Here is a 13,665-nt window from a genome sequence, read left to right as displayed (position 1 = left end):
CACGGCCTAGTGAAGAGAACAGGGGCCTCCAAGTCAGAGGACTTGGGTTCAAAGCTCGGCTCCAACACTTATCTGCTTCATAACTCTGGACAAGTCAGCGTGGCCTAGTGGGAAGAGAACAGCCCTGGGAGTCAGAGGGACTTGGGGTCTAACCCCAGCTCTGCCACTTGTCTGCTGTGTGACTTTGGGCACGTCATTTAACTTCTCTCTGCCTCAGTTCCCTCATCTGCAAAATGGGGATTAAGACTGTGAGCCTCGTGTGGGAGTCGGACCGTGTCCAACCTGATTAGCTTGTATAGAGAAGCAGCGTGGCTCAGTGGAAAGAGCATGGGTTTTGGAGTCAGAGGTCATGGGGTTAAATCCCGGCTCCGCCACTTGTCAGCTGTGTGACTTTGGGCAAGTCACTTAACTTCTCTGTGCCTCAGTTCCCTCATCTGTAAAATGGGGGTTAAGACTGAGAGCCCTATGTGGGACAACCTGATCACCTTGTATCCCCCCAGCACTTAGAACAGTGCTTTGCACATAGCAAGTGCTTAACAAATACCATCATTATTATTATTATCTACCCCAACGGCTTTTTTCTATCCCATAACCTAGTATAGTGTCTGACAGACAGCAGGCATTTAACAAATGGCATAAGTAAATAATAATCAAACAACTTCTCAGTGCCTCAGTTTCCTCATCCATAACTTGAGAATTAAATACTTGTCCTTCCCCTTCTTTAGGCAGTGAGACCCATGAGGGATAGGGAATGTGTCCAACCTGATTGCCTTATGTGTTGCATGTGTCTGGCACAAAGTAAAACCTTCAATATCACAGTTGTCATTATTATTATTACTAGCGTAAAAGTGCCGATGTGAAGTGGGGAGAATAGAAATGAATTGTGGAATATCTGAAAATTGGGAGAGGGTTGTGGTCAGTAAGATAGAGAAGCAGCATGGCTCAGTGGAAAGAGCCCGGGCTTTGGAGTCAGAGGTCATGGGTTCAAATCCCGGCTCCGCCACTTAGCTGTGTGACTTCGGGCAAGTCACTTCACTTCTTTGTGTCTCAGTGAACTCATCTGTAAAATGGGGATGAAGACTGTGAGCCCCCCGTGGGACAACCTGATCACCTTGTTACCTCCCCAGCGCTTAGAACAGTGCTTTGCACATAGTAAGCGCTTAATAAATGCCATCATTATGAAGTGAGAGGAAATTACAGGCAGGGAGTCTTAGCAGGGGGAAGGGGAAGTGAGAGAGCGTGAGATACTGTGGCAGGAGAGGTGAGAATGAGGCACAGCAAGGCATCAAACAGACACTTCACCATCAGCTTTAAGGCACTTAATCAGCTCCCTCCCTCCTACCTACCTCACTGACTTCCTACTACTAATAATAATAATGATGGCATTTATTAAGTGCTTACTATGTGCAAAGCACTGTTCTACAAACCACCCTTCCACGTGACCCTTCTAATGTCAACCTTCTCACTGCACCTCTTCCTCATCTTTCTTGCCACCTACCTCTTGCCCGTGTCCTTCTCCTTCATATCTGACAGACCACCTCTCTCCTCACTTCAAAGCCCTTCTACAAATCACCCCTCCTCCCAGAGGCCTTCCCCGACTATGCTCCACCTTCTCTGCCTCACCCTTCCTTCTGCACTACACACCTATAATAATAATAATAATAACGATGGTATCTATTAAGCGCTTGCTATGTGCAAAGCACCATTCTAAGCGCTGGGGAGGTTACAAGGTGATCAGGCTATCCCTCGGGGGGCTCACAGTATTCATCCCCATTCTACAGTTGCAGTAACTGAGGCACAGAGAAGTGAAGTGACTTGCCCAAAGTCACACAGCTGACAATTGGCTGAGCTGGGATTTGAACCCATGACCTCTGACTCCAAAGTCCATGCTCTTTTCACTGAGCCACACTGTCCCTAAGCACTAAGCACCTATGCACTAAGTTCTGTACCCCTTAAGTAATTTGATATTCTCCCCTTGCCAACACTTACGTACATATAATAATTATAATTATAATTATGGTATTTGTTCAGCACTTACTGTGTGCCAGACACTGAACTAAGCCCTGGAGTGGATACAAGCATATAGTTCTTAATCCCCATTTGACAGATGAGGTTAACTGAGCCACAGAGAAGTTAAGTGACTTACTCAAGGCCACACAGCAGACAAGTGGCAGAGCTGGGATTAGAACCCATGACATGCTGAATCCCAGGCCCGTGCTCTATCCACTATGCCTTGCTGCTTCTCAATGCATCTGCAATTTATTTTCATGTCTGTCTCCCCTTCTGGACTATAAGCTTGCTGTGGGCAGGGATAGTGTCTACCAACACTACATCTGCCAAGCTAGCTCTCTTCCTCCCTTCAAAGCCCTACTGAGAGCTCACCTCTTCCAGGAGGCCTTCCCAGACTGAGCCCCGTCCTTCCTCTCCCCCTCCTCCCCCTCCCCATCCCCCCGCCTTACCTCCTTCCTCTCCCCACAACACCTATATATATGTACATGTGTTTGTACATATTTATTACTCTATTTATTTTACTTGTACATATTTATTCTATTTATTTTATTTTGTTAATATGTTTTGTTTTGTTGTCTGTCTCCCCCTTCTAGACTGTGAGCCCGCTGTTGGGTAGGAACCGTCTCTATATGTTGCCAACTTGTACTTCCCAAGCGCTTAGTCCAGTGCTTTGCACACAGTAAGTGCTCAATAAATATGATTGAATGAATGAATACTATTTTGTACTCTCTCAAGGGCTTACTACAGTGTTCTGCACACAGTAAGTGCTTAATAAACACAACTGATTGAACATGCAGACAGGGGAATGAAGAGTGCCAACTGGGGTGATAGTGGGAGAAGAGAGAAGATAGAAGGGAGAAGGCATAAAGCCAATGGACAGGAGTTTCTGCTCAATGTGGATAGGAGGGTTTTGAAGGCTTTTGGAGGTAGGTGCGGAAAGTCATTTAGGCTCCTGGACTAAAAATGATTTGGCATCCGCTTGCCACAAGTTGAGGGCAAAGATGACTTGGGATTGCAAGAGACTGAGGGCATCGCCTCGGAGTGCCATGCCAGAAGGGACAGCTGTGCAGTGGATGTGGGGAGAAGGAGAATGGGCACAGTACCGGCATTCAAAATTCAGAAGGAGCAGCTTCAAGGCGGACGTCATGTCTAAGTAAGTGGAGGCCTGAGCTCTGGAGCTAGGTTAGAGGGCAAGGGTCTGGAGTTCTGGAGAGAGGGAGGAGGGTGGGGTCTGGAGTTCTGGAGAGAGGGAGGAGAACCGGGGCCTGCAACTCTGGAGCGAGGGTGGAGGCCAGAGTTTTGGAGTGAGGGATGAGGGAGAAGTTGGGAGCGGGGGCCCAGAGCTCCGGAGCGAGGGAGGAGGGTAGGGGCCTGGAATTCTGAAGCAAAGGCCACATGATCAGGGACCTGGAATTCTGGAGCGAAGACTATATAACCTGGGGCCTGAGATCTCTGGAGCAAGGATGGAGGACAGGGGCCTGGTCTCTCTGGAGGGGGAGTGGAGAGTGGGAAGAGAAAGGTGGGATCCTGGGAGCTCTGGAGAGAGGGCCATGGGACAGAAAGCGGACAGGGGTGGGGGACAGTGGTCCCTCAGAGGAATGCTGGGGATCTGGGGCTCTGAGCCGACAGAACAAAGCGAGCCTGCACATCATGAGATAGTAACTTGGGAACAGTGTGGGTGGATCAGGGCACAGCCCAACAATGCCTGCGGCCCACGTGGGAAATGGGTCTGAAGCCCTAATAAATGGTATTATGACTTTCTGATAACTCAGTCCCATATGAGACGGAATATGTTACAATGAGTAACCAAAACTGACCTTGGATAAAGAGTAACAAGTTGTCCCCTATTGAGAAGCAGCATAGCCCAGTGGAAAGACCATGGGTATGGGACACAGAGGACTTGGGTTCTAATCCCAGCTCTGCCACTTCATCATCATCATCATCAATCGTATTTATTGAGCGCTTACTATGTGCAGAGCACTGTACTAAGCGCTTGGGAAATACAAATTGGCAACATATAGAGACAGTCCCTACCCAACAGTGGGCTCACAGTCTAAAAGGGGGAGACAGAGAACAAAACCATACTAACAAAATAAAATAAATAGAATAGATATGTACAAGTAAAATAAATAAATAAATAAATAGAGTAATAAATATGTACAAACATATATACATATATACAGGTGCTGTGGGGAAGGGAAGGAGGTAAGATGGGGGGATGGGATGGAGAAGGGGAACTTACCTGCTGTATGACCCCAGGCAAGCAGCCCATCACCTTGCCCCCTCCTACCTCACTTTTTTTTTCTCCTTCTACAGCCCAGCCCACGCACTTTGCTCCTCTGGTGCAAACCTCCTCACTGGGCCTTGTTCTCGCCTGTCTCACCACCGACCCGGCCCATGTCCTACCCCTGGCCTGGAATGCTCTCCCTCCTCAAATCTGCCAGACAATTACTCTCCCCACCTTCAAAGCCTTACTGCCTGGAATGCTCTCCCTCCACACATCCGCCAAACTAGCTCTCTTCCTCCCTTTAAAACCCTACTGAGAGCTCACCTCCTCCAGGAGGCCTTCCCAAACTGAGCGCCCTTTTTCCTCTCCTCCCCTCCCCATCGCCCCCCCGCCCTACTTCCTTCTCCTCCCCACAGCACTTGCATATATTTGTACAGTTTTATTACTCTATTTTACTTGTACAAATTTACTACTCTATTTTATTAATGATGTGCATATAGCTATAATTCTATTTATTCTGATGGTTTTGACACCAGTCTACATGTTTTGTTTTGTTGTCTGTCTCCCCCTTCTAGACTGTGAGCCCGTTGTTGGGTAGGGACCGTCCCTATATGTTGCTGACTTGTACTTCCCAAGTGCTTAGTACAGTGCGCTGTATTCAATTAAATACAATTGAATGAATGAATGAATGATGGCACATCTCCTCCAAGAGGCCTTCCCAGACTAAGCCTCACTTTTCCTCATTTCTCACTCCCTTCTGCATCACCCTGACTTGCTCCCTTTGCTCTTCCCCCTCCAACACCACGTAGCACTTATACATATATCTGTAATTTCATTTATTTATGTTGATGTCTGTTTATTTGTATTGCTGCCTGTCTCCCCCTATCTAGACTGTGAGCTCTTGTGGGCAGGGATCCCGGCTCCGCCACCTGTCAGCTGTGTGACTTTGGGCAAGTCACTTAACTTCTCTGGGCCTCAGTTCCCTCATCTGTAAAATGGGGATTAAGACTGTGAGCCCCACATGGGGCAACCTGATCACCTTGTATCCCCCCAGCGCTTAGAACAGTTCTTTGCACATAGTAAGCGCTTAACAAATACCATTATTATTATTCATTGCTGCATTGTATTTTTCCAAACACTTGGTACAGTACTCTGCATACAGTAAGTACTCAATAAATACAATTGAATGAATGAATGAATGAACAAACTTAACTTCTCTGGGACTCAGTTTCCTCATCTGAAAAATGGGGATTCAATATCTGTTCTCCCTCTTACTTAGACTGTGAGCCCCATGTGGGGCAGTGACTGTGTTCAACCTGATTATCTCATCTCTACCCCAGTGCTAAGCACATGGAAAGTGCTATTTGATAGTTAAAAGTGTTAGAGCCCTATGAAGTTTTCTTCCAAAAAGGCTATAACAAAATCATCGCATTCCCTGCCCACAGCAAGCTTGCAAACGGTGAAAGAAGTTTATGTGCAGTCTAGTGTTTCCTTTTTCAACTGGTTCCTGGCTTCCACACGAAAAACATATTCTAACATTTCCCAGACTCGGTTGAATTCGAGTCAAAAGTGTCCGGGATGTTCTTTCTTCCAAAACAGGCGGTATTGACCCCTGAAACCAATGATTCCATTAAGCAGATTCTGTTGAATTGAGGTGCCCGGAGGCAATTCCTCAGCTGGACTACTGACTTGTAAAGTCACCGCTGTTTATTTTCAACTCAAATCAAATAAAACATTTATGGGATATCATTTTGCAAGCTTCCAAAAAAAAAAAGTTTTGTTAAAATGAGATCGACTTTCCTGGAAGGTCATTCCAGATTTCAATCAAAGGAATCACCGGTAAAACCCACAACTGAAGAACCGACAAGAATTCCTGGCCCAAGTAAAGGAAGAGAAATGACGGATTCCAACGGGCGGCCAGCCCTGGGGGAGGTTCTTTGCTATCCCTCCAAAACTGTTCAAGCAGCATTATTGGGCCCTGCTCTTAAAATCCTTTCCCCCCATAAAGGACTGCTGAATGCCTGTACTTTTTTTTAATGGGATTTGTTAAGTGCTTACTATATGCCAGGCACTGTACTAAGCACTGGGGTAAATACAAGCTAATCAGGTTGGACACAGTCCATGTCCCACATCAGGCTCACAGTTTTAATCTCCATTTTACAGATGAGGTAACTGAGGCCGAGAGAAGTGAAATGACTTGCCCATGGTCACATAGACAAGTGGCAGAGCCGGAATTGGAACCCAGGTCCTTCTGACCCTCAGGACCATGCTCTATCCACTGGGCCAGACTGCTTCTGTTCTGCACAGTGTCATGTTGCGGCATTCAATCTCACCAAAAGCAACATCAGTAGCATTTAATGAGTACTCATTTCAGGCTGATAGGTGTAATGATAATAATAATAATAATAATGGTGGTAGCATTAGCTAAGGCCTTACTCTGTGCCAAGCACAGATGAGGAAGCTGAGGCACAGAAAAGTGAAGTGAGTGGCCCAAGGTCACACAGCAGACAAATGGCAGAGCCAGGATTAGGCTCCCAGGCCCCTGCTCTTTCCACTAGGGCACACTGCTTCTCCTTCTTCTAGAGATTCCAGAGAACAGTCCTTCGATTTTACATCCTGGCCGAAGATAAGCCATTCCTTATTCAGCCATTCTCACATGCTGAGAAGCAGCGTGGCTCAGTGGACAGGCTCTGGAGTCAGAGGTCATGGGTTCAAATCCCGGCTCCGCCAAATATCAGCTGTGTGACTTTGGGCAAGTCACTTCACTGCTCTGGGCCTCAGTTACCTCATCTGGAAAATGGGGATTAAAACTGTAAGCCCCCCGTGGGACAACTTGCAACCTCCCCAGCACTTAGAACAGTGCTTTGCACATAGTAAGCGCTTAACAAATACCATTATTATTATTATTATTATTCCATTCTCTTTCGATTCATTCCCAAAGGCTCCAATTCTCCTGTCCTAGTGGCTGAGGCTGCCAGGGGACAAAGGATCAGTTCCCGTTTTTCTGCCCGAGAAGAAGATGGGAGTCTCCAAGGGAAAGACCCACAGGGCCGACGGCTGGGCCCAGCAGGTCTCTGGTCAGCTCGGTTTTCCCTCGCTGCCCGGGTGCCAATCCTGAAATCTTCTTCTGGGGACCCACCCACTGCCAGGAGGCTCACAGACCAGGCATAAGAGCCCAGGGACTCAGAGGGCTTGGGTTCTAATCCTGACTCTGCCGCTTGTCTGCTGTGTGGCCTCGGGCAAATCACTTCACTTCTCTCAGTCTCAGTTACCTCAGTTGAAAATGGGGATTAAATCCTACTCCCACCTATTCAGACTGTGAGCCCCATATGGGACAGGGACCGTTTCCAACCTGATTGACTTGAACCTACCCCAGTGCTTATAACAGTTCTCAGCACATACTAAGGGCTTAACAAGTACCATTATTATTATTATTATCATTATTATTAGTTGATGCCTGTCGACAAGGAAGCGGGATGGCTGAAGCAGGGAGCATCCTGGAGGGTGAGAGCCCAGGAGAAAGGGAAGTGCGATAGCAGCAGCAGTAGCAGTGCTCTGCTCACAGTAAGTGCTAAATAAATGCGACTGAATGAATGAGCAGGAAGTACAGCATGGCATAGTCTGGGAGTCAGAAGGTCATGGGTTCTACTCCTAGCTCCACCACTCGTCTGCTGTGTGACCTTGGGCAAGTTACTTCACTGCTCTGGGCCCCAGGTACCTTAGCTGTAAAATGGGGATTAAGATTGTGAGCCCTACGTGGGACAGGGACTGTGTCCAACCGATTTGCTTGTCTCTATCCCAGTGCTTAGTACAGTGCCTGGCACAAAGAGAGTGCTTAATATCACAATTATTATTAGTAGTAGTATTGTTATTATTAAGTACAGCCACCAGCCCCCTGGAGCTCCTCATACCCTTACCCAGTAGGGACTGCTCCCCAGGAAGCCAAGATGGAAACTCAGGGTCTTCAAGGAAAGGGATGGACTTCATTTAATAATAATAATAATAATAATAATAATAATAATAATGGTATTTGTTAAGCTCTATGTGCAAAGCACTGTTCTAAGCGCTGGGGAGGTTACAAGGTGATCAGGTTGTCCCACATTTGCAGATGAGGGAACTGAGGCACAGAGAAGTGAAGTGACTTGCCCAAAGTCACACAGCTGACAGTTGGCGGAGCCGGGATTTGAACCCATGACCTCTGACTCCAAAGCCCGGGCTCTTTCCACTGAGCCACGCTGCTTCTCCTGCTTCTTCTCATTCCCACCGTCTCTCATCTGGACACCACCTCAATGAGGATTGAGAAGCAGATTGGCCTAGCGGAGAGAGCACAGGTCTAGGAGTCAGAAGGACCTGGTTTCTAATTCCGGCTCTACCACTTGTCAGCTGTGTGACCTTGGGGAAGTCGCTTCACTTCTCTGTGCCTCAGTTACCTCAGCTGTAAAAGGGGATTAAGACTGTGAGCCCCATGTGGGACAGGGACTATGTCTAACCCAATTGTATCCACCCCAGAGCTTAGAACAGTGCCTGGCACATAGTAAGTGCTTAACAAATGCCACAGTTATTATTATTATTCTAGAATAGCATCAGTCTGCATAAATCAACCAAGGGGATTTACCAAGTGCTTAGTGGGCAGAGCACTGTCCTTAGTGCTTGGGAGAGCAACACAGTTGGTAGACACGATTCCTGTCCACAACGAGCTTAAAGTCTAGAGGGGGAGAGAGACATTTACAGAAATAAATTACAGATCTGTACATAAGTGCTGTGGGGCTGAAGTTTGGGTGAAAATCAAGTCCAGAGGCTACAGATCCAAGTGCATAGGCAACGGAGTAAATGCTGTAGCTGACTTTCTTGAGTGCTTTGTCTTGTCTTATGCCGTCGAGTCGTTTCCAACCCATAGCGACAACACGGACACATCTCTTCCAGAATGCCCTACTCTCCATATGCAATCATTCTGGTAGTGTATCCATAGAGCTTTCTTGGTAAAAATACCAAGTGGTTTACCATTGCCTCCTTCCGTGCAGTAAACTCGAGTCTCCGCCCTCGACTCTCTCCCATGCCAATGCTGCCCAGCGTGGGTGAGTTTTGACTTGTAGCAGATTGCCTGCCACTAGCTAGCCACTGCCTGAGCTAGGGATGGAACAGATATGCCTCTGCTTGACTCTTCCTGCCATAGCCGAGACTGGTAGAGTACTGGAAACTCCAGGTGCGACACTGAGAGCTGGGACTGCTTAGTACAAAGCTCTGCACAAGCCTGTGAGCCCCATGTGGGACAGGGACTGTGTCTGACCTGATTAACTTGTATCTATTTCACTGTGTAGAACAGTGCTTCGCACACAGTAAGTGCTTAAATACCACGGTTACCATCAGTAGTAGTACAGATGGCACAGATATTCAGCAAATGCAATCAGTAATGTTTGTGACTCTGCCTTCCTTTTCTGGTTTCCCCCGTAGCCCCCACCCCTCTCCCACCCCCATGATACAGCACCTGGGCTGGCCCTTCAGAGCGCTGGCCTCCACCCCAAGATCCCCACCCTGCTCTATTCATTCATTCATTAATTCATTCAATCGTATTTATTGAGCGCTTACTGTGTGCAGAGCACTGGACTAAGCGCTTGGGAAGTACAAGTTGGCAACATATAGAGATGGCCCCTACCCAACAACTGGCTCACAGCCTAGAAGGGGAATCACATTAATTTTGAAAAAATGGAGTCGCTTTCTCCCAAAAGAAACACCCAGCTAAAATTGAGCTCTATGAACAAAAACTCCTTCCTCAAGCAGTCCAGTTGTGCATCCAACAGATGTCCCAGGTGCCCAATTAGCTCTCTGCACCCAGTAGGCATCCAGTACATCCCCCTGAACACAGCAGATGACCAGTGCAGTGCCCCGCACACCGTGGACACCCAGCACAGCACCCTTCACACAGAAGACACCCAGCACAGCTCCATGCACAGAGGCGGCACCCAATACAACACCCTGCATGCAGCGGATGCCCAGGGCAGTGCCCTGCACGTAGCACCCAGTACAGCCCCCTGCAGATAGAAAGGGCTGAACTGTACATTGTCCTCTAATACAAATGGTGGTGTTATATGCATTAGCAGATGCATAAGATGTCTCCTGTAAATTAAATTTCTGATACGAAATAGCCACTCCATCTGCCATCATTTTTCCCAAATGAAGATGAAGAGATTCAGAAGGCAGTGAAGGGCCTTGGGACGCTCTGTGAGGAAGGAGTCATTGAGGTGGCGAGTTCGGGACTTTCCAGCCCCAGGGCTGCCTCTCTGGGCTATTTCCAACCACTTTCCTTCCCTCCCTTGGTTTCTCTTCTCCAAGAACTGTGCTTTGCCTTTCCCTGGTTCCTAAGCCTCCAGGCCTCAGTCAGGAGGGGGACACAGAAGCTTACAAGTCTGTCTGCCACTGCAGGGCTCAAGACCTAGATTTGAGCTAGGTGGGTCATCCCCTCTCCTCTGGGGGTGAAGAAGGGCTGGGCTGGCTGGGAAGACAAGAGAATCAGAAGGGAAAGCAAGAGCAGGGATGACAGCCCTCACTCCAGAGAAGGGGAGTCCAGAGACCCCAAGAGTTCCCTCGTTCTCCTCTTCCCCATAAAGGATCCAAAAGTCCAGCTAGTAGGGGTGGGGCCAGAGACAGAGGGAAAGAGGGAAGGAAGGAAGGAAGGAAGGAGAGAAGGAGGAAAGGAGGGAAAGAAGGTGAGGAGGGAAGGAAGGAAGGAAGGAAGGAAGGAAGGAAGGAAGGAAGGAAGGAAGGAAGGAAGGAAGGAGGGAGGGAGGGAGGGAGGGAAGGAGGGAAGGAAGGAGGGAAGGAAAGAGGGAAGGAGGGAAGGAAGGAAGGAAGGAAGGAAGGAAGGAAGGAAGGAAGGAAGGAAGGAAGGAAGGAAGGAAGGAGGGAGGGAAGGAGGGAGGGAAGGAGGGAAGGAAGGAGGGAGGGAAGGAGGGAAGGAAGGAAGGAGGGAGGGAAGGAGGGGAGGAGGGAGGGAGGGAGGGAAGGAAGGAAGGAAGGAAGGAAGGAAGGAAGGAAGGAAGGAAGGAAGGAGGGAAGGAGGGAAAGAAGGAAGGAAGGAAGGAAGGAGGGAAGGAGGGAAAGAAGGAAGGAAGGAAGGAAGGAAGAAAGGAAGGAAGAAAGGAAGAAAGGAAAGAGAGGAGAGGAGGGAAGGGAGGAAGGGAGGGAGGGAGGGAGGAAGGAGTTCTAAAGAATGGGGGATTGGATTGGGGGGAAAGTTGACAAGCTTGCAGGCCTTTCAAGATTATCTCAAATACTACAGGGTGATTTGCACCCTTCCTTGGGCAAACTAGTAGTGGGAAGCGGGAGGATGGAGGGAAAGAGGTGTTGGGGGAGACTGGGAGAGGAGGAGGAGGAGGAGGCTGGGGGTGGGGAGAGAAGGCTGGGGGGGAAGAGGCTTGGGGGAAGGAAAAGGCTCGGGGGAAGAAGAAAACGGCTGGGGTGGGAGGAAGATGCTAGAGGGAGGAGGAGGATGGGGAAGGAGGATAGAAGGAAGAGGAGAAATGTTGGGGGAGGAGGGGGCTGGTGGGGAGAAGAAGGAAGAGGAAAAGAGCAGGGGGAGGAGAAGGAAGAGGAGGAGGGTGGGGGTGGGGGGAAGGGAGGGAGGCAATGTTTGCAGAGTGCAGTTCCTTTCCCTCTAAATAATCCCTCCCGGGCTTTAGTCCTGGGACCATGGGGAGCCGCGGGCCTCCTACTCCAGGGCACGGTCACCTTGGGGAATAGAGGTGCAGAGCCCCGACAGGCAGCAGGACCGAGAACTTCCCCCCCTGGAGCTTCCCCTCCGGCTCCGTTGCTCATCAGGGCCGGCTCAGCAGCTGGCCGGCGGCTGGCAGGCTGAAAGGCCGAGCCCTAGCCGGGCACCCCGGAAACAGGACCACATTTTGCCCATCTGTTTGCGTGAACGATTAGCCATTAAAGATCAAAAGGAAGCATAATCTGCTTAGGCCCAGGAGAAGCCACAAAATATCTCACCCAAAATTAGCCAGATCACTTGAAAAGCTCCATTTAAACAGCCTTAAGGGGACATACAAAGAAACAACAGATTTGCCTCCCCCTTATCTGTAGTCCATAATCAACATTTCCCACTTGTGACAGAGCAAAGCCAGAAAATAAATTGAACGGCCGCTTGAAACGTTATCGCTCCGAAAAGGAAACCCACATTTCCCCCTGGGCAAACAAACTGTCCGTTCAGGAGCCTAGTGTCCAGAGGTCCCTCTCCAGAGAAACCCTCCAGCCTTGGGAAAAGCGTCCGCTCTACGGCTAATATGGGAAAAGCAAAAATGAACACTGGTCCAACCCATAGCGGCTCAGCAACCGAGATAGCCTGTGGGGTGAGAATACAGACCCTGTCCTTCCCAACTACTCCCTAGAAGAGAGCATTCATTCATTCAGTAGTATTTATTGAGCACTTACGGTGTGCAGAGTGCTGCACTAAGCGCTTGGGACAGTCCCATACAACAATAAACAGATACATTCCCAGCTCAGATTTCACTCAAAGGCACAGAACCCCCCAACCGATCGCACGATCCCATTCTCAGGCCGTTTAGAAACCCAAGCACGTGGACGAGGACCACCGCGAAGTCGGCAGCTGCCCTCCTTGGGTGCGTTGGGCGACCACCTCCGCCTTCTACATCTTCGCTCCCCCCAGCCCGGAGCGACGATGGATTTACAACACCCTCCTCCCGGCCCCGCTTCAGCCGTCCCCTCTCCCGGCACCCAGTCGACCTCAACAACCAGCGGCAGATTTTTGGAAAGGAGGGCCCTACCGTACCCATTCGGTTCGCAGTTCCATGATTAAACGGCTGCCTTGGGCCTCTCCCGGACAGTCCCGGTGACAGATCCCTGGAGATGTTTCCGCTCCTCTGACGGAGGAGTTTGGAGCTGTGGTCTGATCCGGGTCGGTCTTGTTTGCCCGGCCTCGTTTGCTTTTGAGATTTCTCCAATGCAGATGAAGTCGGGGGGGTGGCGGGGTGGGGGGGAGCCGCTGTCCTTGGGGACAATGGTTCAATGGGAACATGTCTTCTGAACAAAGGGGCTGCTTTACAGATAGAGCTCTGTATGCGTACACATGACCTTTGACTAAAAGTGACTCTGGAAGACAGAGGTCAGAGCCCAGAAGATTTCCCCCCACCGCTTACATCCTCCAGGGTTCAAAATCAAGCTTTTTTTTTTTTTCGCAGAAATGACCCAGCCCCCCAAACTCGAGGTTCTCGTAATTTCCCATTCATACTTTTCTCAGATGGGTTTGTTCGCTTATTTCTTTTCTCTCCGATTGGAGTGACTCTTATTCGCTTCAAGTGCTGTCCTTGAACGGACAGGTTTTCCCACCCTGTTTCCAGATAAGAATAATAATAAGAATAATGATGATGGCATTTGTTAAGCGCTTACTATGTGCAAAGCACTGTTCTAAGTGC

The 13,665-nt window shown here is 49.1% G+C and overlaps 1 protein-coding gene across 1 annotated transcript in view; it reads right to left on the bottom strand.

The window, feature by feature from the left end:
• ENPP2 (ectonucleotide pyrophosphatase/phosphodiesterase 2) overlaps window positions 1-13,249 on the bottom strand; it is a 188,687-nt gene extending 175,438 nt beyond the window's left edge. Inside the window, exon 1 of the mRNA XM_038745051.1 lies at window positions 13,023-13,249. Within this exon, the coding sequence (XP_038600979.1) occupies window positions 13,023-13,043 (21 nt within the window). The 5' untranslated portion in view covers window positions 13,044-13,249. The remainder of the gene's footprint in view (window positions 1-13,022) is intronic.
• Between the last annotated feature and the right edge of the window lie 416 nt (window positions 13,250-13,665).

Source organism: Tachyglossus aculeatus, chromosome 4, assembly GCF_015852505.1.
Source record: "Tachyglossus aculeatus isolate mTacAcu1 chromosome 4, mTacAcu1.pri, whole genome shotgun sequence".
Lineage (NCBI taxonomy): Eukaryota > Metazoa > Chordata > Mammalia > Monotremata > Tachyglossidae > Tachyglossus > Tachyglossus aculeatus.
The sequence above is the reverse complement of the archived record's forward strand: the minus strand, read 5'-3'. Positions and strand labels throughout refer to the sequence as shown.